The sequence below is a fragment of the Canis lupus genome, chromosome 11, assembly GCF_011100685.1.
Source record: "Canis lupus familiaris isolate Mischka breed German Shepherd chromosome 11, alternate assembly UU_Cfam_GSD_1.0, whole genome shotgun sequence".
Classification (NCBI taxonomy): Eukaryota; Metazoa; Chordata; class Mammalia; order Carnivora; family Canidae; genus Canis; species Canis lupus.
This window is the reverse complement of record NC_049232.1, coordinates 52,985,419-53,009,175: the sequence shown is the minus strand read 5'-3', so window position 1 is coordinate 53,009,175 and position 23,757 is coordinate 52,985,419. Positions and strand designations below refer to the sequence as shown.

Sequence of the window (23,757 nt, the reverse complement as noted above, 5' to 3'; positions counted from 1 at the left end):
ATAAATGGACCTATTCCTTTAGCCCCATGGGATGCTGCTTAGAGAGTCAAACATGGAGGGAGAGTGGCCAGCAATGTTAAAGTCTCCAGGGGTTGGAAGAAGTCCTCCACAATGGCTGTAAATGGCTCCTGCCCCTGCCCATGAAGAAAACTTGGAATAAAGTGTCAAAACCATCCTTTCTATCCTGGAACCCTGGTGACGATGACCAGTGTGCTACTAGTTTTACACAGTCAGCCCAAGGCTTCAAGGTTTCTCCGAGGCAAGTGACCTCGTTTTGAAACAGCTCTATATTCTCCATGAGTGGCAAGTTTAAGTCTCTTCCCTTCTCTGCAACTTGGGAGGTTCATCCGTGAGACCATTCAACCCAACATTCTACAATTCTAAGAAAGGCACTAAAGCTCTAAATCCAAACTGAAGGGACTAACCTGGAAACTGAGCTCCTAAAAACAGGCTTATTTGCTCCAAGGACAGCTGAAGCTGTATATAGAGCCCCTGTCTTCACAGGAGGGATACAGGTTAGCAAAACTGGCTTGAAAAAATTTCAGCCATTAGAAGCCTATTCCCAACATAGTCATTTACGTCTGAGAATCTGTACATCAATTTGTTTACGCATCAGGGATCCTGAACAGGGAGGATCAGCCTGGTTTTACCAAGTACTTCAGGGCAGAATGACTCATGGGCAACTTGGTAGGATAAACAGGGCTTCACACGGTGCTTGCACCAAGTACCCATGTACCCACTCTTCTTCCCTTAGAGATCTGAACTTGTACCTGGGGTAAATCATCTTGAGTGAGCACAGAATAAAGCAGCCTGGACCTGTCAGCACTTCAAACTGATCGCAAGCTCAGGAGAACCCCTGGTAGCTAATGCTACCCTGAGCAACTCAACACCAAGACCAGAGAGCAGTCCTCACCATACTAATCACACACAACTTCACTTAGATCCCAAGAGGCACACCTAGAGAATACATCCCCACAGGACACAAGCTGCAGCCTGCCATCTAAGGGGCAGCTGACAGAACCAAGGATGGCCAACAAATAGGTAGCTGAAGGCTACCGCACAGAACAGTCCAGTTCTGTTCTGCCGTAGCTGCCCTACAATAAATAGCTCAGGCTGGCTGGCAAAGCAGTCTGTTCCTTCTTTTCTAGCACATTTCCATCTAAGAGCTGTCAGAGACAAGAGCACTTAAACTCTGAGGGTAGGAACCTAAGGCTCTTTACCCTGAAAATTACAAATACCCCAGGGCTCAGTCTGGCCTTTCTCTCAACTGAGGTAGTGGAGTGACCACTGAGTGAGAGATGGGCTCTGAATCCAGTAGGGAAGGCCACTGACCTGGCCTTGAGGCCAGCAGCACTGCCTCCATCTTTCTCTGAGCTGCTTCCAAGTGGACTTTAAGCGAGGAATAGTAAAGACCAACGGTGCTGCTGGTCAGTGGGGACAGGAGCACGAACTTGGTTTCTCCCCACAACTACTTAACCTTCAGTAGTAAATAAGCACACTGTGAAGAACATTTTTAAAAAGTCAAATCAAATTTTTCTTAGACACAGAATTACCCAGAAAACCCTTAATTCTGAAGTCACCATGTCTGAACATCCTTGGCTACTTAATTACAAACTGTTTTGTCACCCCTGTTACAGGCCCCTTTTTCTGTTAATGGACCCCTTTGTAAAGCAGCTTTCAGAGGGCAGGGTTATATTTAGGGGATGCAACATGACCAGGTCTATAATCATCTTGAAAGTACTGAACTCCTGGTATATCCATGAAAGTGGCCCTTCATTTCAGGGTTACATTTCCACTTGTGGACTTGATCCATATTATCTTTCCCTTTTGCTGTTTTATACTATTACAAGCAATATATATTAACCAAACTCTTAGCTGAAGACCCAAATTCACTACAACTGGGATGACTAAAGGACAGGCTGAATTATGCTCCCAAGATCCAAGAGACTTGCAACCTTTGTTTCAAATACTTTTTTCCAAAACTTGCAGAAGACATTTCACACTAGAAGAGGCAGCATGTGAGAACTCTACTGGCTGTTAGAAATGAATGGGATTCAATCTTGGAAAGCAAGCAGTGCTAGCAGCACCACAGACTAACCTGTTGTTTGCTTTTGTTTTCTGTAGCTGCTCGTCCTGCCTCGCATACCATTCTTCTAGCTCCTTTATGGCTTTTTCTTTCCACTCTGCTTCTTGCTTCCGAGAATTGGCATCTTTGAAAGGAAGGAAAATAATACAAATGAGGCAAAACACAAACTAAAGTTTGCTTCATCAATTTCTTGTGGTCTTATTAAGCTTATGGTGCATGCAAGTTTGTGTCCGTGTGTGCTGGAGAGACAGGTTAGGAGGGAAGACAAAATTCTATTTTCCCTATTTGTATATCCAATCTCTGAGTCCAGTGATTCTGTCTGAAGTGTTTCAAATTTTCTTCCAGTCCACTGACCTCTTAGTGGATTCACTAGTTTTATGGTTTCTTTTGAGAGCAGGGGAGGGTGGGATACATAGAAAAAAGCCTTTGGGGTCTCCAACTGGAGAAAAAGCAGTTATAGAGGGTTTTTTTGTTTAAGATTTGAGAGAGAGAGTGCATGCACACACATGAGCATGGCAGTGGCGGAGGCAGAAGGGGGGGGAGAGGAAAGTCTCAAGCAGACTGTGCTGAGTGCAGAGCCCAACGAGGGGCTCAATCCCAGGACCCTGAGATCACCACCTGAACTGAAATCAAGAGTCAGGTGCTCAACCAACTATACTACCCAGGTGCCCCAGGATGATTCTTTAATAATGCTAATATTAGTTCAGGGTGGACCACTGATACTAATCTATTAGATAATCTTACAAAATCTTCTCATAAACTAGATTTAACACCCCAACTCTGATAATCAATGGTTTTGTAAAACATAAGGTGGCACTCTCTTAACTAAAAATCTTGTAGAAGCATTTCTATGAAGCAGAGAGCTGTTGTTGAAATTACCCAAGGCAGAAATGATTCAGGAACCAGGGAAGAGGAGAATATAGATGTTAAGAGGTGAGAAGGACCACAAAACATCTATTCCTGCTTAGAATGCAGTGAGCTTGTGGCAGAGCTAGAGCAGAACTGAGCCCAACCTATAACTAGCTAGCATCCTTGGAGAGAGTAGGAAGCAGTGGTGGTGGTGGCAAGTAATCACTCAAAGGGAAGAAATTAAGTACTCTGGGGGCATCTTTAAGGCTTCTGCAAGAAAGTCTTAACAGTAACAACCTGCAGAAGGCTGTGTCTAACTACTAGAAATAGCTTGTTAGCAGCTAGAAACTCCCCCAAAGTTTCAGATTGCAAAGAACTGGTTATTTATTAGAAGGTGATACCAGATTTTTTTTTTTTTTTTTTGAGAGCGAAATGCAGGGGTTGGGGGGTGAGGGAGATTCTGAGGCTCCAAGCCCAGCGTGGAGCCTGACATGAGGCTCAATCTCAAAACCCTGAGATCATGACCCAAGCCACCCAGGCACCCCACTCAGAATTCTTTTACTCAGATTTCCACCGATGACTCAAGTTTATACAGGAGACTTTTTTTTTTTCCTGCATCCTGGTGACCACATTTATTGAAAGAGTTGGGAAAAAAATTAAAATACCCTTTAGCTTAAGAATTTTTGAGTTAGGGCAGCCCAGGTGGCTCAGTGGTTTAGCGCCACCTTCCGCCCAGGTTGTGATCCTGGAGACCCGGGATTGAGTCCCATGTCGGGCTCCCAGCATGGAGCCTGCTTCTCCCTCTGCTTGTGTCTCTGCCTCTCTCTCTCTCTCCATGAATAAACAAATAAGTAAATCTAAAAAAAATAAATTAAAAAAAAAAAGAATTTTTGAGTTATCTGCAAATCAACTCATTTCAGGAGTGGAAGAATCCTTGGTCATTTCTTAATATCAAAATGAATGCAGGTTTCTCTTTTGGATGTCTTCTACATTTAAAGAGGCAATCATACAAAATCTATATTCCATACACGATAAATTCTTTGTTTCAGCCAACTCTTAATGGAGGAGCAACTAGTACAACACCATCTCCCCGGACAAAAAGCATCGGAATATTCCGTTTTGTGGATTTATATATCTCTTCATATGTTTCTTCATCAATTTCTATAGTCACAGTTTCTTCCACATCTCCCAATATCATATTTAAATGTTGATCACATGCATGTAATCGGCCTCGAAGCTCTCGGTCATTTCTCATTTTCACATAAATTTGCTCATCCAGGCTGAGCCTGATGAGATCCAGGGGCTTTTCTACGGTGTTGATAGTTAGTTGCTGGTCCACGTCCTCCACTGTCTTTCAAACCCTGCCTATACAGGATACTTCTGATACATGTCTACGGCATCAAACAGAAGAGATGGAGGGAGCTATGATGCAGTGGGAGGTGCTGTGGGCTGGCAGTGCATGGGGACGAGAAACTGAAGAACACCAAGGTTAAAATCTTCTTTTCAAGAGTAGTGAAATCACTTCTGAAACATTACTTTTTGATCGGTATTTCCCATCTGTGTAGTCTAATGATTTTTTTTAAGTTTTAATATACTGGGAACAAGATTGCATAGAAATTTATCTTTGAAAAACTAAATAAAAATTTTAACCATCTGCACAGATTGTAGTTACTGCATAAAACCATCCTTTAAATTGTCTTCTTGCTTTTATAAAAGATTTTTGAAAAGTGATACTGGTAATAAGAATTTGTTATTTATTCTTGGGATGCCTCGGTGGCTCAGTCAGTTAAGCACCTGCTTTTGACTCAGGTCATGATCTCTGGGTCCTAGGATCTAGCCCTGCATTGCGTCGGGCTTCCTGCTTGGCAGAGAGTCTGTTTCGCCCTCTCCCACTGCCCCTCCCCCGCTTGTGCTCTCTGCCAAATAAAATCTTAAAAAAAAAAAAAAAAAAAAAAGTAGAATTCTTAAATGTTTAGCTCAATAGGACCAAGATCCAAACCACAATACAACTTCTGCATCTGGGCAGAAGGAGGAGGAGGGAAGGATGAGCCCCCTTAAAGAGCAGGGCACACGGACAGCTGTCTTTTCTGGCAATCCTTATAACTGTTCATGGAAAAGAGAACTATGTGAGAACGCAGTCACCAGCTAAGCTGAAAACCACACACACGGGTTCTCTATTTTTAGTATCTTGTGCCTTCTCACAGTTCTTGCAAAGAAAAAAACAAAACTGAAGAAACACCTAGTTCACAGACCAATTTAATTCAATTGCAAAGCCAAATGTTTGACTTCCTTCAGAAAAGCTTTTTGAGTTAAGAAAATAACACTTCATGAAATATTCCCAAAGTGCCCAATCTGATAATTGAAAAAAAAAAAAATAGATTGCAATTTTTCCAGACACCAAAGTGTATTCTTTCCATGGAGAAGACAACTTTGCTAAACCATGGGAAAGAGAAAAAAGTTGGGCTTGGTAACATGACAAATACTTGTACTAGTGAAGTCTTGCCTCTCAGCCCACTCAACGAGACACATGAAAAACAAGCAAGGACTAAAGCTGCTAGCACCATGAAGACAGTTTTCATCTTTTTAAAGCGGCTCTCCAATACAGTAGCTACAAGTCACATGTGGCTGTTTATTAAATTAAAAATTCAGTTTCTCCATCCTACCAGGCACATTTCAAGTGCTTACCAGCTACATGTAGCTAGTGGTTACCAGACAGAACAGGTATCTTTTGTTATTTCCATCAAAGAAAGGACTACTGGATAGTACCATAAAGGTCCAAATAGGAGTGTGCCCATTTTTCTGAAAGCCACAGAGACCAGGTTGGAAAGGGAACAGATTTGGCACTAACTGGGTCACACTTCTAAGTGTCCATTACCCCACATGAAAAACAAGCAATTAAGTTTTTACTAATTCAGTGGTTCTCAAGAGGGAATAATAATACTGACATTGTGAGTACACAGAAGAATATAATTATTTCTAGATATACGTTAAAATATTAGGCATGAAATACAGGATGTATCTGAAAGTGGATCAGAAATGTGTGTGTGTATAAAACATACACACATATATACTTCATTTACATAAAGATAACCCAATATGGCAAAATGTTAATTACTGAACCCAGGGGGTGCACACAAGTTCATTTTACTCTTCTTTCAACTATTTGGTGTTTGAAATTTTATTAACTAATCTCTATATCCAACGTGAGGCTCAAACTCATGACCCCAAGATTAAAAGTTGCATGCTCTACTGACTTGAGCCAGCCAGGCACCCCGTGCTTGCAATTTTAATAAAAAGTTGAGAAAAGAATACCCCATGGCTTTATCTCCAAACTGTGCCATACCTCTGCAACCCACCTATGTACAGATACCAAGTCTTCTGGTCTTGACCAAAAGCAACAATCCATATACAGTTCCTCCCCAAAGGCCAGGCTAGCTGGCACTGACCTGGGGCTTGGCCCACCTGGTGGGACAGTGTACACTAAACGCAATGTGGCTGAAGGGATGGGTGGGTATGGATTATGAAGTGGGGCAGATGTAAGCTGAATTCCGACTCTAGCATTTCTTAGCTGTGTGATTCAAAAACTTATTCTAGGATTCTCACTCTCCTCACCCACAGAAACATAAGAATTTAGCTTCCAGGTATATTAGAGTGGGAAAACCATATTGTACATGTTTTCTAACATACTTCACATTTCCTTCTTAAAGCATTAACTTAAATTCAGCCTAGAAATGATAAATGGATTTTGAAGTCTTTCAACAAAGACCTTCAAGTTTATATAAGCTCTCATAAATACTATCTCAGACCACCCCTGGAGTTGCTAACACTGATCCTACCCCACAGATGAAGAAACAGACTCTGCGAGGTTTGAAGCACCAAGTGCCCACAGCTGGGAAGAGTCAAGGCTGAGCCTTGAACCTAGTCTTTCACTTCAAGCTCAGGACTCTCCACAGCCTGGTCTGCTCCTCCTGAGAGAATGCACTCAGTGGGGGCTCTTGGAGCTGCCCTAATCCTTACAAAATGGCCTGTGATCAAGCATCTCCCTGTGCACGGCCTTGTGACTCTCAGGCTAAGGAAGAGACCTTCCTAAAAACTAGACAAGGACATTAGCCAATTCCAGGTAAAAAGGGCTAAGAGTCAAGGTCAACTATTCCACTGAAAACAGACACCCAAAGACAGAAAAGGATTCCTTACCAAGGGCTTCCAAGCGTTCCGTTTGCTCTTCTCTCCATTTACGGATACTTTCAGGCTCTGACTGCAATCGATCCACTTGTGAAATAGCTGCGTAACTGTCTGTTGGACCATTACTCTCCTTAACACAAAACACAATTGTGTTCTATCAGCACCAAGCACACCTTCCCGAAACGCGCCTCACCCCTGATAGAACAGCCCTGGTTAGGCACAGCACTGATGGCTGGTGTCAAATGTTGAAGGATTACTTTAAAAATCAGCAGCACAACCTTACATGCTCACAGGGAGCTCTCAACATTACTGCACACAATCCTTACAATCCACAGGGGAGGCAGAGTACTTATGACCACACCTGTTAATGAATGGGACGGCAGTGGGAGAGGAAAGCTGGGGTGGTGGGTAACAGACTTATTAGGAAAAAGTGTTTTCCCACACAGCTTATGTGGGATCTTCACAGTAAAAAAAGGTAAATACACTGCACAGCAAAGCCTAGGACCTAAAACTTCAAAATGCTATTATACAATGCAGGAAAAAGATCACTTAATACCATCTAACCAAACTATGTGAATTCTGGGTAAAAGAGAGTCCAAAAGAAAATGCGCAGTCACTGGTCACACCAAGGAAAAGAATAAAAAGGCAAGCATACAGGGTCACAGGTGTGTGTGTGTGTGGGGGGGGGAGGACAGATTCTTCTTTATAGTGGGTAAGGTCTGACAGCTTATAAATTGATAAAACTCAAATACACTTTTATCTTTAGAAAATTTTTCACCTGCTGAACTAGGAGAAATAAATTCCAGGGTAACCTAATCAGACTATAAAAAGATAGAAGGAGAATTACTGAAAGTATTAGTAACTAACTTAACACTTTCCATGTGTCAGGCACATAAAAGCTTTATCTCCCAAGCAACCTGTCAAGTTTGTATTCCCATTTCACATCTGGGGGACTAATCTGAGGCATCGAGAAAAAGACATGTCCAGTTCACAGCTAGTAGGAGGTAGAGCCTGGATCTGAACCCCAATCTGTCTCCCTCTAACCAGGCACTGGAAACTAGAGTCCAGGCCAGCTGTCTGTTTTAATAATTAAATTTTTACCAGAACGCAGCCATGTCCATTTGTTTCTATACTATCTAGAGATGCTTTCACATTACAGCAAGAGTAGTTGGACACAGACCTTATGACAAAGCTTAAAATGTTTACTACCTGTACTTCACAAAAAAGTCAGTCCATCCTTGTTTTAAACCAATTAGACGAACATCCTTCTTGCCAGTTAACTGGTTGAGGGAAGGGCAGAAACCCAGGCATAAGCAAAGCATCGTGTGATTTCCCCAGGCTATAATGACTACGTCCAGAAGGAAATGCGGGATTTTTGTTAGGTGGTTGGGACAAGAGGAGAAGCCTCCATCTTGTTCTAGATAATATGACATGCACATGCGAAGCCCAGAAGTGCTGCAGCCATTCAACTACCATAAAAAAAGCTTGAGCACAAAAATGCACATTCAGCAAGCAGAGCCAGAGTCCTAGGGGAATGGAATCTGCGTCCTGGTCTTAGGACATTTCAGTTATACAAACTGGTAAGACTTTTCTGGGTTTAAGCTGATCTGAGTTGGGCTAGCAACTCAACACTTAGTGATACAGAGGGAAAATAATGGCAAGTCACCAAAAATTCCAGCCCTCCTTACCCCTCCTCCCCCTGCCCCATATAATTTCAAAGGTTCAAATGCTGGCCCCACCACATACCAGCTTTGTTACTTTTAGACTACTTTGTGCCTCAGTTTCTTCATCTGTAAAACAGGAACAAAAGTACAGGTCCCCCAGGCTGTTGAGAGAATTAAGTATAACAGTGCCTGACACGCTACATGGCACATAGAGTTTAACTTAGTCACTGTTCTCATCATCACCATGAAGGCTCATTTCTTGAGAATAAAACTGGTAACACTAGGGCCGGCAGTAGTATTTTAAAAGGAATGATCAATGTCACTTCTCTTTAAATCCTTCCATTTTAGCAGGTAACATACCTAATGTTAATACATCTAGGAAAGTCAAAGGAGTGGGGTCCTTTCTAGGTCAGTCAATTCAATTCAAATCACAGGAAAGGAGGACTCAACCACTATCTTCTAATGTAATCAGAGTACTCTGTACCTGGTAGTACTCGCCATTCATCACTCCATCCACAGCATCTGTAAGACACAAAATTTCAGTCTGTCAGTCAGGGCTAGTCAAATGCTGGCCCAGAGCATTACAGAGAATACAGTACTATTTGCTGTAGGTACTGAAAGTTAGAGCAATGCTGTCCCCGCGCTGGGCACTAGACGGAACCCTGAACCACTTCCTGTTTAATGAAACCAAGATGTGCTTATACACAAATCACTTCACCAAAGTATGGACAAACCTATACCAAGGCCCCAGTTCAAAAGCTTTTGGTCTCCCTAGAGAGAAAACACATGGATGCCTGTCAGAAGAGTCTCACAGAGCAAGTATTTCTCTCTGAAAGTTCTGGAGAAGGCAAAGGGAAAGTGGGGTCTGAAATCATTCAGTAAGCAGGGACATGCAGCTTCATGTTTAAACCGAGATGCTTTCTCAGGAGTCAGGACTCTCCATCCTGTGCCTGGAGACCTGAGGGTCTACAGTTAAGACTTCTTGAGCTAATTCCTCTAGAGCACTTGGAATTAGTCTGGGATAGTAAAATTTGGGCATACAAAATTTGGTATTTTCAAGCACGTAAGTTACCAAAAAAAAAAAAAAAAAAAAAAAAGGCGTGGGATACAATCCCATCTTACTGGCACAATTAATTCATGAGCTAAAAGGCCACCTGAAAAATATGGAAAAAGGTCTTTTTAAGTAAGACCTGGAGACCATCAATCCATATAGCACAAAATGGTAGTCCACAGGCTAAACATATTTAAAACACAGACTGTTAAGTCAGAAAATTTCACAAATTCAGGATGTACAGGTTTATGGGTGAGGACAGGCAGACAGATCTGGCAATCCTGGGCCTGTATGAAAGGAGGGCAGCCTTTATATATAACATGCTCTGGTCTATCTGCTAGGACCCCAGTCTGTCTTTTTTTTTTTTTTTTTTTTAAACCCATTCCATATCTCACTAATTCAGTTACCCAACTGGCCTGGTAGGTAGACGTCATAACTTCTGCCCTGACCTACAAGCTGTCACAAAGAGGCAGTACGTACAGGGCTTCACACCATCCCTCCGGGGTGGCTGCTCCGCCTTCCTTCAAAAGCCTTGATACAGGCACCATAAAGATTTAGCTTCTGCTTACACATTCTGTACTCTAGATCTGCTGACTGATCCATATTTACTACCTACTACGCAGGACTTCCATTATTTTGTTCAAATATTTTCAAACTGCAATGACCATCTTATTGCTTGGGGGTGGGATATGGAAGATGAGAGAAGATGCACCTAAAAAGACACAAGAACCCATGTAGAAAAAGGGATGTCAAGCAAGCAGTTAGTGCAGGCCACCATCACAAGGCCCGCAGAAGGTAGTATATGGAAACATCACAGCTTTCCTGAAAGCCTGGGGTGGGGTACTCTCAGCCTCCCTCTGTATTAGGGATTTCTAATAGACCAGACCACTGCTCTGGTCTTCTTGATTCCTAACTAAACCCAACTCAAACTGCCTACTTTCCAAACCAACCCTAACATGTTATCCATTCTTCTGGTTCTCTTGCTTCTCCCAATTACTCCACTCTTGGCTTTGGGAGTACTGAAAACTTTTTAGATCATTTCCCCTCCATGCCCCTGTGATGCTAAAACATTGTTTAAAAAAAAGGAGGGGATAGATAGAAGAAAATGCCACATAATCTCACTGCTCAGCCCGTTGGCTTCTACCCTTTAAGTAATGCGCATACATAAAATTTCTTTCAGCAACACTGGACTCCTACAACATATGCTTTTTAGTAATTCATTCACCTATGTCCTTAAATTCTCAATTTTTTTAGCACGAAAATATCTACTACTGTTTCCAATGTGCCAGTGTCTACCACTTTATATACATTAAGTTTTAATCCTCACAATAAGCCTAGATGTAGCAGCACTTCACAAATAACCTTCAAGTGTGTATAGGTTTCCCTGAAAGATGAATACGGTGTTCCTGAAGGGGCAGATAATTAATGACAGCATTTTCTCTTAAATTTTTTAAGATATAAGAAAAATATTAAATGCACGTGTTACGAGATGATCAGCCTTTACAAAGTGGTGCAATACCTGAACAGGCCAGGCAGTCAGAGGCTTGATCCTCTGATGATCTGCCATGTGAATGCAAACAGCAGGACCTAAGCATTTACCAGCCTGTATCAGTTCTGATCTAGGTGTCAACTGCTGGTTGTATTTCTTATTTCAACATATTTCTCATACTTCTCTTAATTTCACTGTTGTGTATACTTGATAATAGTACAAAAATGAGTGTCTTATAGTTTTGTCAGTGGTTTTTTTTTACTAATTTAAGCTGTGTGTCACTCACCTACATAATTTTTAAAGTATTCCATTAAGTTTTACAAATATGAAGCTTGTCTTCAAAACTAATAAAAGTATTTGGAGGGTGGGTATTCAATTGCTCCTCAGTAACAAATTCCTTGATGCAGAATTGCTAGCATAGACCATACCCAATGGGCAGCACCCAGAGTGGCCTAGCAGTGGAATTACGTGGTGAGACCATGCTGGTCACCCTGAAGACCCTCCAACAGCCAACCTTCAAGATAGAGAATTCCTGGGTCACAGGATATACATTTTAAAAACTTCTAATCATGACCACCTGCCTCCGTTTATATTACTACCCTTCGCACATGACTGCCCCATTTCTCAGACTCAATGATACTAAAGGCGGAGTTTTAGGGTTTTTTTTTTTTTTTTTTTTTTAATTTATGATAGGCACACAGTGAGAGAGAGAGGCAGAGACACAGGCAGAGGGAGAAGCAGGCTCCATGCACCAGGAGCCCGATGTGGGATTCGATCCCGGGTCTCCAGGATCGCGCCCTGGGCCAAAGGCAGGCGCCAAACCGCTGCGCCACCCAGGGATCCCGAGTTTTAGGTTTTTAAATTTGATAGCAGGGGGAAAAAAAAGGTAGCTTTTGTCACACTGATCTTATTTCTTGTGAGGTAATCATGTAGCTGACATTTGGTTTTCTTCTTTACCGAATTGTCTGAGTTTTGGCCATTTTTCTGCTTTTGATCTCTAAGTATTCACTTTGTATTATTTGTCCTCTCATATTACAAATATTTCCTCCATTGTCATTTTATATGATTTATAGTATTTAACACCTAGAGCTACTTAAATTGTATATTGGCAGGGGGCGCGCCTGGGAGGCTCAGTGGTTTGGTGCCTGCCTTTGGCCCAGGGAGTGATCCTGGAGTCCCAGGATGGAGTCCCACATCAGGCTCCCTGCATGGAGCCTGCTTCTCCCTCTGCCTGTGTCTCTGCCTCTCTCTGTGTCTCTCATGAATAAATAAATAAAATCTTTTTTAAAAAATTGTATATGGGCATAATTTTTTCCTTTAGGATTTCTGTATCTGCTTTTATGCCCAAAGACTTTCCTGCTCTTAGTCACTTTTCTTTTGGCACTAAAAAGACAAAAATGTCTCTCTTTAATCCGCTTGGTATTTTTATGTCAGAAAGAGTGAGATAATTTTGACTCCTGGAGCTTACAATGGCTAGTGTGGCCAGTCCTTGGCCTAAATTCTGGTTAATATATTACATTTCACACACCAACTATCCAGTTAATATATTCCAGCCCAGGGCCATTCCAATAGGGAAGACTTTGATCACTACTCCATACACAAAACTAGAATTCTCATCCCATACTTCCTCCTAAATCGCATGTTGCCTGTCCTTTAGAATTGAAAACTCATCCAAACCCCCAGCAAGTGCTTTGAGCTCTTCTTAGTTACTGTAGTGACATTCAACTGGCCTAAGTCAAAGAACTGCCTGTTGCTACAAAAACATGCAGAAAGATATCAAAGGCCCTGATTTATTAGGACAGCTAAGCTAAGAAACCAGATGCCCCCAAAGGAAACTTTGTAGGGCATCTCAGGAACTCCAGGGAGAAAAAAGGGCCAGTATAAGTTTCCAGAGAAGACAGACAATTTGTCCCAAACCTACCCACGACTTCCCATGGTGCCCATCCACTGAAGTCAAGCACATGTGGGTTGAATTACAGTGGAGACGTATTAGTTTGCTACCTTTGGAACACTGCTTAAGTTCCCTGATGATTCCTTATCTGAAATAGGATGCCACTACCTAGCCTGCAGTTACTGCACGGATCTGAAGCTACAGAGAACCAGCATTCATTAAGCGTGCAGTACTACAAACTATCACATGTGCAATTTCCCTGAACTTCCCTCGACCACTGCTACCAAGAAAATTCATCTCCTCTTCCAGAAAGCTTTAATTTATTTGCCTTTCTTCCTCCTCCTCCAAGGAGAGACTTGTCAGAAACAAATGGTGCCTCACTGCCACACTCACAGCAGCTCCTTAGTCACCTTTTTTCCTCCTCCCTCCTCAGGAAAATTGAGGGCTTTTCAACAGCTCTAGACTCATGCTGCTTCTTCTTTCCTCACCACTTGCTCTTCAATATTTGATCCACTTCACTCTGCTGGTCACCCCCCACTTCTAAACTACCTCTTCTCCAGGTTTTCTAACAACTGAAGGAGTCCTTCAAGGCTCAGGCCTTCTGGTTTCTGCCTGCTATCATCCTTCCTGGGAGTTTCCCCAGAGCCGGGAAGAGTTTAGCTATGTTCCTCTTTATCCTCCATCTGTTAAGAGCCTCCTGCCGATGTAGCTCTGGTATAGTAACACATCAGATACAGGGCTCCCTCCTAAAATCGGTTTCCTCAGCACACCCCAAAGCCTATAGGCTTTATAATGCCTCCCTCCCCCTACTCCTGAGGAATGAGTATAGTCAGGTACTGGGGCAGTGATATACCCAGTACTGCGTGTATGCATTTTTCAGGTACTAATGTAATCCTAGCAACCTTGTGTGGTATAGATCTGTACATTTTACAGGCGAAAAATCTAAGGTAATGCAGTGGTGGTTACCTAAGTTGCCTGAGACCACAAAGTTAAAAATCACACTCAAGCAGTTTAGGTAGCACAGAATCTAAACCACTAGCATGCCTCTTTCAAAGGAAAGAAAAGTGTCCAACTAGTTCTCTACTCCCCGAAGGAAGTGCTGACCATTGCACTACTGCCGACCTCAACAACACTGTCAGAGGTCTGGCTTCAAATCACTAAATGCTTAGTCCACTAAGAAAGTCCTTCCTAGAAACTAAGTCAGCAATCATCCTTTCCTTCCCTTTGCTGAAAGCTTAATGCACAAGAAACCTGTGTGTCCATATCTACCCTCTCCCTTTTACCTCTCCAAACTGCCGTCATCAAGATTTGTCTCTACAGGACTCTTGGCCCTGGTATTTTTGTTCATGACTTTGTGAGTTATCTACTATGTGCCCGGGATACAACTGTAAGCAAGAGTAACATTGTCCTTGAATCGGGACAGTTTTCTAGGTACAGGTCCAGATTCTCCCAACTCCGTCCTACCCAAGACAGCCACACTGCCTTTCAGAAATGACAGTCTGTTGTACCATGTTACCCCTGCTGAAACAACTGCACCAGAATATGGTACGGTCTACGGGTAGGGAAACTGAGGGCATAGCTAGTAATTTGCCCTTTTTTCTTAAGCAAGTCATTTCTCTGCAGGGCTCAAGTTTTCTTTTATTAAATGAGGAGCAGTAAACTAAGGATCTAAGAAGTTAATTTTTAGGATTCTCAGGCAAATGTTAATAAACACCACCCAACAACAAAAACCCTACTAAACCTAACTTCATCTCCCAGCCACAACTCAGGTCACTCCAACCTGCCTGCTGTAATTCACATTTACAGGTGTATCATATGTTCTCGTGTAAGTTCTTATGCGGGGGCTGATTCGCTTAGGAGGTAACATGGTGCAGTATAAAAACTCTGAGGTTTCAAATGAACAGTCTCCTTACCCCTACACACAAAAATGGTTCCACCTGACTGGCACAGTAATTTGAAATTTGAGTCTGCTTTCACAAAGCACAACTTTAGTGCACCAAAACCTCAGTCTCCAGCACTCCATAGTGTCCCATTCCCAGCAGGCTTCTCTCATTTATGTCATCTGCCTGGCTCCTTAAGGTTTGAGGTTAGAGTAATATAAACACTCCTATCAGCCCCACCAGCACCCTATTCTCCTTTAATTTGAATAGTTTAAGTAAATGAAAACCCAGGTCTCATTTCTTCCAGCTAATTTCCTACTTCCTCATACAACTGAAAAGGTCTCTTCCACTCCTCTTTTCTTCCCACCGTAATTCCAAGTATCACACAAAGGTAAGGCATTCAAAGGTCAAACCCGCATCCTATTGCTATTTTTTTTGTCACTTTGCTTGAGTTTGGCTGGGAAAAGGCCACACCACATTCTCTATTCACCTTTTGGAAGACCAGTCTAGGCTAATCTTAAATTCTGCTTAGGCAACACTGCCCTACCAAAGCTGTTCTCAGAGGAAGTAGAGCTCCAGAAATACCGGCCATAATCCGATCGACAAAAGGTTAAAACTCTCACCCTTCTTTGGCTGGAGTTTTTTCGTCCAGGATTAGATCACCTTTCGAGTTCACTATTCACGCCTCCTTCCCTCCCCATAATCCAACATTCTGCATACCTGAAGTGCTTAAATGCTGATTTGCGCTGCTATTTTTGTTTGTACATATCTCAAAAAACGATACTACTATAATCATTCTTTCTGCCCTCCTTTCCTAATAACTAGTTCCGTGCCGGGCTCAGGCTCGCCTTTAAGTCTGGCCAAAAACTGCGCCAATGCGGCTGTTTCAAAGCCCCAGGCTCAAAGCACAGCAAGTGCTCATTGAAAAGTTCCTGAACTGAATGGGCTTCTTCGAGCTCTTCAGCCGGACTGTCACCCAATTTTTCTTAGCTTTCTCGCTCTGCCCCGTCCGGGGGCACTCAAACATACTCCTACCACTGAGCAGGCTCCCCGAACCTAGGTTTCTGCTATGACTGGGCCGGGGTCTCGTTTCCTCTTTGCACCTTCCTTAATCTCCCGGTTCAGCAAGAACCAAGAGTTACAGAGAGCGCTCAGACCCACTCAGGGCCCATTCTATACAAATCGTCCCGCCCCAAACGCGGCCGCACTCTCACCCGGAACCCCCGGCGGCTCGCCGTGCGGCTGGGGTCCGGGGGCACCGCCGTCCAGGATGGCGAAGGCCTCGTCGTTCTCGATGCCCGCAATCTCGCTCTCCTGCTGCGCCAAGAAGGCCGCGGCCGGGTCTTCTTCGCCGGCACCGGCCACCCCGTTCCCCAGCGCGGGGCCGCCAGGAGCGCTGGCGGGAGCGCCGAACGGATCTAGTTCAGCCATGGCGGGCAGTTCAACGGCACGGACACCGGCGTTGAGAGACAAGCCAACCGACCCACCAACACCGCGCCCCGCAGCGGCAGCTGTGGCGGCGACCGCGATCCGACGACAAGCGGGAGGGAGAAGGCGGAAGCGGAAACCCTGCCCGTATATCCGGTTGGTGTAGGCGGTGTGGGAGAGCCGGGGCGGTCACAACCAATCAGAGCACAGAAATCGTTGCCGAACTGCCCAATCAGCAGGCGGAGGGGCGGGTCCCCGAGGAAAACTCGTGACTCGGGCTGCGCCGGCTGTGAGGGTGGCGAGCCCAGCGAGGCCCCAGGGAGGCGGAAGTGGCTTGACTTCAGCGGCCTTCCCCGCTGGGCCTTTGGTGCTCCCTGACCCTGGACTGCCGCTTCTGAGGAGACCCCAGGGCCCAAGCCAGAGGTGAGGTGAAATGAGGGCGGCAACGATCGTCGGTCGACTACCGAGGAGGCAGGCTCCTTAGGCTTTCTGAACCCCGGTTTCCTCGTTCGTGAATCCTGCACTGCATCCCTCCCAGGCTTCTTGGGAAGAATGAATCCTCTCATGGCTGTGTACTGGCTTTATTAAAAACTTTGTATTTGTTAATTCGTTCGCCTCACCTGGATTGTTTTCCCGTGTGGAGCCGCCTGACTTAAACGTGGTGGATTCAAATCCACTCTGATTTTTCTACCCCACGGTATTCTAAAAAGGTGACTATCTCTCCTTTCCAAAGCCCTTTTGCAGCCAGTACATCTTATCAGGGCTAGACGGAAGTTTCTTTTTTTTTTTTTTTTTTAAAGATTTATTTATTCATGATAGTCACACAGAGAGAGAGAGAGAGAGAGAGAGAGAGAGAGAGAGGCAGAGACACAGGCAGAGGGAGAAGCAGGCTCCATGCACCGGGAGCCCGACGTGGGATTCGATCCCGGGTCTCCAGGATCACGCCTCGGGCCAAAGGCAGGCGCCAAACCGCTGCGCCACCCAGGGATCCCTAGACGGAAGTTTCTAGAACTGAAACACTCCTTAGGGACCACCTAGGAATTTCCTAGGGAAACAGACCCCTCTATTGGGAAGGGATTAAAATCACACAGGAAGCCATCAAGAGGAAACCCAGGTCTTCTGGGCACCTTGGTAATGGTACAGCCTCCTGGATGGACGTATCTTGTCAGCCTAAGAAGAGTGAGAGCTTTCTCTAAAATTCCTTCAGTATCTTATCTTACGTCAGGGGGTTTCATCTACAGCATAGAAGTGATACTGGGTGATCACAGTTAACCGTGTTCTTGTTGAGATAAGCAATGGCCAACAGGAGGACCTCTCTCCTTCACCACCACCACTCCCTAAAAAGGAAAAAACAAAAACCAGCCAACCAGAGGTCAAAGATGTCTCCAGAGATAGCAAGGGACAGGAAAGTGGTTTTTAAAAATACACGTCTTCAGTGGCAAAAAGAGGTAATTGTTTAAAGCATGTATTTTTAGTCATTTTAAGTATGGAATGTAGGAAAATTGTGAAGAAAAACATTGGACACCTAAAATTTTGGGCCCTGCAATTCAATTTTCTCCTCCCACTTCTTGTTTAATGCTCATCCCTAACATAAACATATTATCGATAACCTATGAAGTAGTTTCACATTCATCTTTTTGGAAAGAAAGGCTGCTTTAAGTTAATCACTCCTGCCCTGGGCAGAAGATAATGGGAAAGGATGACCATGAGAGGGTCCAAAGAAGACAAGTCTGGATGCTCACAACCGTGGCTGAGGGACAGACCGCACTCACTCCTGAAAATAGATGGACACAGCTGAAAACAAGTGTGGAGTCAAGTCAGGGAGGGCTTGAGTGCCCAGGTGAGGATTAGTACTGAATTTCACCGGTTATGAGGAACCTTTGAAATACTTTAAGCAGGCAATAACCTAGAACCCTGTTCTGAAAGAATCTTCTGGCAGTGTAAGCATATGAGAGGGTTCTGAAAGCAGAGAGGTCTGTTAGGGAAGGTGCTGCAGTTGAAGCTGCAGTGGTTCAGGAGGGAGGACCAGGGCCAAGATATTTCAGGGAACAGAGCAGTGGGCTCTGATGGAAAGAAAATAATGGAGGGAACGTACACCGAGCTTGGTAACTGATAGCATTTAGGAGGCAGGAGAGTCAGACAATTGGTTTTTTTAGATATATTTTATTTTAGAAAGAGAATGTGAAAGCTGGGCAAGGAGGCAAAATCTCTCTGAAGGCATCAGGGGATTACCAAAGCAGTGAGCAAGTGTAGGCCCAAGTTCTAGGAGAGGAGGGTAAGCCGAGAAAAGTGATCCTAAGGTTTGGAGCTATTTTTTCTCTCAAGGAGATTGTTCTAAAAGCAGAGACTGAGAAGCTGAGTAGAGCTTTCAGTAAACAAGGGTGGGAGGAGAAAATAGTTGAGGGCTTACTGAAAAGAAAAGAGGACCCTGATAACTTGTACCAGGTTTTTAGTTGGGATCCTGAAGGGCTACATGGTTGGACTGTGTTGACTAAAGCTCAGCTTTAAATCCTATAATTCCTTGATTGAATTAAAATGATCCAGGCTTTCTAGTGTCTTTAGCCTAGAGCTGCCTGCCAAAAACAAAAGGAAATTCTAATAGAAAAACTTTCATCCAAAAATAAGCATAAAAAGACAAAACATGCTCACAGACATTTTGAGAGACATAGAATAGAAATTCCAGAGGATTCAGATAATGGATTTGCCAGCCCTAGGTTTTAAAATAGCTATGAAAAAAAATAAAATAAATAAAATAAAATAAAATAAAATAAAATAAAATAAAATAAAATAGCTATGATTATTGAGTTAAAGGAATTAAAAGAAAATAGAGAATTTCAGCAGTATAAGAATGTAAGTACTAATATTTATTGTATCTATTAACAATTCAATGGATAGATTTAATCATGGATTAGACATGGCTGAAAAGAGAGTTAGTGAACCAGAAGATAAAGCAGAGAGCATCCAGGATGAAACCTGGAGTCAAAAGTATGAAAAACACAGAAAGCATTAAAAACCTACGGAATATGAGATTTGGGTTTTTTTTTTAAAAACTTTATGTATTTATTTATTTTGGAGAGAGTGTGTGTTTGTGTGTGCACGCATGTGTCAAGACCATGACCTGAGCTGAAACCAAGAGCTGAAGGCTCAACTGAATCAGCCACCCCTCCCCAGGAATAGGTTTTTTTTTTTTTTTAATTTTTATTTATTTATGATAGTCACACAGAGAAAGAGAGAGGCAGAGACACAGGCAGAGGGAGAAGCAGCCATGCACCGGGAGCCCGACGTGGGATTTGATCCCGGGTCTCCAGGATCGTGCCCTGAGCCAAAGGCAGGGCTAAACCGCTGCGCCACCCGGGGATCCTGGAAGAGCTTTTATAAACATGTAATTTTAGCTAGGAGAAGGGAGGGAATAGAGCAGTTTCAGAAGGTAAAATGGCTAAGAACTTCCTAAAATTGATGAAATGAAGCCACAGTTTTAAGAATCACCATAAACTCCAAGCATGATAAAAAATATCCTCTCTAAAACAATTTAAAAATCTACAGGCCTCTTGTGCATTTTTAAATTGACAATTTAATTTTTTTATAAGTTAATTAGTTGCAAGGATGTAATTTCTAATATATTGTAAATATTCTTTCAAATAAAATTATTGCTTTGGTCTTTAAATGCATCCAATGGTGGATACATAATGATTTGTTACTATCACCCATGTAAAAAAATGCATTGCAAAGCCTTTTATTAATGAAAACTTTCAGATTCTTACTTTTGCTCCCTAAACACATACTATCATTCCAACACTTGCCCCTAAATTCTATCCCATTAGAATTTGTTGTGCTTGAAAAACTTTTTATTATTATTTTTTAAGATTTTAGTTATTTATTTTAGATATAGAGCAGGAGGAGGAGCAGAGGGCAAGCAGACTGCACTGAGCACGGAGCCTGATGCAGGGCCTGATCCCACGACCCTGAGATCATAATCTGAGCCGAATCCAAGAGTTAGACACTGAACCAACAGGCGCCCCTGTTTGAAAGACTTCTATTGCTCAATGTATTATACTTCTTTGTAACAAAAATATGTAATATAATTGATTTTAAAAAATCCCATAACCATAACTCAAAGTTTTGTTTTGGATTGACATAATTACATTTTTTTTTTCATAATTACATTTAATCAAAGCAGCAGGGATCCCTGGGTGGCGCAGCGGTTTGGTGCCTGCCTTTGGCCCAGGGCATGATCCTGGAGACCCAGGATCGAATCCCACATCAGGCTCCCAGTGCATGGAGCCTGCTTCTCCCTCTGCCTATGTCTCTGCCTGTCTCTCTCTCTCTGTGACTATCATAAATAAATAAAAATTATTAAAAAAAAAAATCAAAGCAGCAAAATATTTCAGAAAATGTCATTAAATATAAAAAGTAAAATTTTATTAGAAATTCCTGTCTTGAGCTAGATGGGCTTGTATTCTCTATTGCTGTGTAATAAATTATCTTAAAACTTACCACCTTAAGGTAACAAACATTATTTCACACAGTTTCTGAGGGTTAAGACTTTCGGTGGACTTAACTAGGTGGTTCTGACTTGGGATCTCGCATGAGGTTGCAGTCAATCTATTAGCAATGGGTGTAGTCATTGCAATCTTTTTTTTTTTTTTTTTTTAAGATTTTATGTATTTGAGAGGGAGAGAGCAAGCATGAGTGGGAAGCAGAGGAAGGGGGAGACTACCTGCTGAGCAGGGAGTCCAACACAGGGTTTGATCCTGGTACCCCGAGATCATGATCTGAACCGAAGGCACACTCTTAACCGACTGAGCTACCCAGGTGCCCCAATTCATTGAAATCTTGATGGGACAGGATAACCACTTCCAAGGTCACTCACATGACTGTTGGCAGGAGGCTTCAGTTCTTTGCCACTCGAACCTCTCAAAAATGTTGCTTATGAGACAGAAGTTGGCATTCTCCAGAGTGAGTAATCCAAGAAAGAATGACCAAGACAGAGGCATGGTATCTTTTAACAACTTTCTTGAGATACAATTCATATCCCATACAATTCAATGGCTTTTAGCTTTTCAGAGTCCTGCATCCATCACCACTATGAATTTTATAATATTTCCATTACCCCAAAGAAATTTTATACTCCATCCTCTCAAACCCTCTAGCCCTAGGCACTAAGTTTCTACTTTTTGTCTCTTTAACTTTGCCTACTATGGACATTTCAGGAAAATGGAATTATACAGTATGTGGTTCTTTGTAACTAGCCTCTTTCACTTAGCACAATAGTCACAATGGTTGTCCATATTACAGCATGTTATCAGTACTTTGTTTCTTTTGATGGCTGAATATATTCCATTGTATGGATAGATCTCATTTATCCATTTATCAGTTGAATATTTGGGTCATTTCTGCTTTTTTTTTACCGCTTTGTATGAACATTCATGTACAAGTTTTTTTATGGACATGTTTTCATTTCTATATATACCTAAAAATGAAATTAATGGGTATATTTAACCCATATATTACTGGGTCATAGGTTAACTCCATGTTTAATCATTTGAGAAATTGCCATACTGTTTTCCAAAGTGGTTATACCATTTTATATTCCCACCAACATTGTATAAAGTTTCCATTTTTTTTCACATCCTCACCAACACTTGTCTTTTTTATTATAGTGATCTTAGCAGGCATGAAGTAGCATCTTATGGTGGGTTTTTGTTGTTGTTTTTAAGATTTTATTTATTTATTCATGACAGAGAGAGGCAGACATACAGGCAGAGGGAGGAGTAGGCTCCTTGCAGGGAGCTCGATGTGGGACTTGATGCCGGACCCCGGGATCACACCCTGAGCCAAAGGCAGACACTCAACCACTGAGCCCCCCAGGCATCCCGCATCTTATGGTTTTGGTTTGCATTTCATTGATGGCTAATGATACTGAACATCTTTTTATGGGCTTATTAATCATGTGTGCATCTTTTTTGAAGAAATGTCTATTCAGATCCTTTGCCCATCTTTTAATTTTCTGTTTTGCTTTTTAGTGTTGAGTTGTAAGACTTCTTTATATATTCTAAATACAAATTCCTCATCAGATATGTGCTCTCCAGATATTTTCTCAATTGTGTCTTTTTGTGTTCTTGATGGTGTCCTTTGAGTCACACTTGTTTTTAACTTTAAATTTATTTGTGTTTTTGGAGTAATATCTAAGAAACCATTGCCTATCCAAAGTCATAAAGACATTTATGTGAGAATGGTACCTTTTTAAAAATTCAAAATCTGGAATAAAAACGGGGTCACTGTTATACAAACACTATAAAGATCAAAAGAGGATATACAAACAATTGTATGTTAATAACTTTGAAAGTTTAAATGAAAAATTCCTAGAAAATGTAACTTAAATATAACACAAGGAGAAATAGAATTGAATATTTCTATAACTAGTAAAACCAGTTTAATAAACCGAAAATCTTCCCACAAAGAAAATTCCATGTGCTTTCATCAGTGAAACTTCTTGTCTTCACAAATTCTTCCAGAGAATTTTAAAAAGTTGAAGAATATACTCCAACTCATTTTATGGTAAGCATAGTCTTGATACAAAACCCAAAACATGGGGATCCCTAAGTGGCTCAGCGGTTTAGCACCTGCCTTTGGCCCAGGGCGTGATCCTGGAGCCCCGGGATTGAGCCCCGGGATCGAGTCCTACATCAGGCTCCCTGCACGGAGCCTGCTTCTCCCTCTGCCTGTGTCTCTGCCTTTCTCTCTCTCTCTCTCTGTCTCTCATGAATAGATAAATAAAATCTTAAAAAAAAAAAAAGACAAAGGAAAATTACAGACAAAATCATTCATGAATATAGTTGAAAAAAAATATGAGTGGGAGTAAGATGGAGTAAGCACATTCCTGCTGGTCTTTCCCACTGAATGCAGCTATAAAACCTAGCCAGAATACATGGAGCAGAAGCTATTTGAGGACTCTGAAGAGTAAATAGCGGCAGGCAAATTGGGGAAGAAGGCCAAAATATGAAGCACTGAACTGGCAATGAGTTCACCATTTTTTATCCTCTGGTTCTCCTGCCACTTGGCCTCAGACACTGGCACAGTTATGAAAAGTGGATGGCAGGCAGAGTGGGCTAAGCAAAGCTCTAGCTTTCTGATGGAGAACTAAAAAGAGGAACCTCAGGGGAGTGAACAATACAAGGGAGATCATAGAGAGGGAGCACCTTGGGGAAGTGACCCTATAAAATTGTTTACAGGGGAT

General features: G+C 42.4%; 2 protein-coding genes across 6 annotated transcripts in view; both read right to left on the bottom strand.

Annotated features, from left to right (window-relative positions):
• Positions 1-23,757, bottom strand: part of CLTA (clathrin light chain A) — a 44,851-nt gene that overhangs the window by 4,845 nt on the left and 16,249 nt on the right. For 2 of the 5 annotated variants that reach the window (XM_038552808.1, XM_038552809.1), the window contains exons 1-4: positions 16,307-16,662; positions 9,266-9,303; positions 7,130-7,247; positions 2,099-2,210 (exon numbers count right to left, since the gene is read on the bottom strand). In XM_038552808.1, the coding sequence (XP_038408736.1) occupies positions 2,099-2,210; positions 7,130-7,247; positions 9,266-9,303; positions 16,307-16,523 (485 nt within the window). In that variant the 5' untranslated portion in view covers positions 16,524-16,662. Of the gene's footprint in view, positions 1-2,098; positions 2,211-7,129; positions 7,248-9,265; positions 9,304-16,306; positions 16,664-23,757 lie in introns of those variants that run through there. The other 3 variants (XM_038552807.1, XM_038552810.1, XM_038552811.1) reach the window with 3 other exon arrangements.
• Positions 2,221-4,289, bottom strand: LOC102154724 (U6 snRNA-associated Sm-like protein LSm3; the record flags this gene model as incomplete). Its single annotated transcript, XM_038552814.1, has 1 exon — positions 2,221-4,289. A coding segment is annotated over one exon (309 nt), but the record flags the coding sequence as incomplete, so codon positions are not given.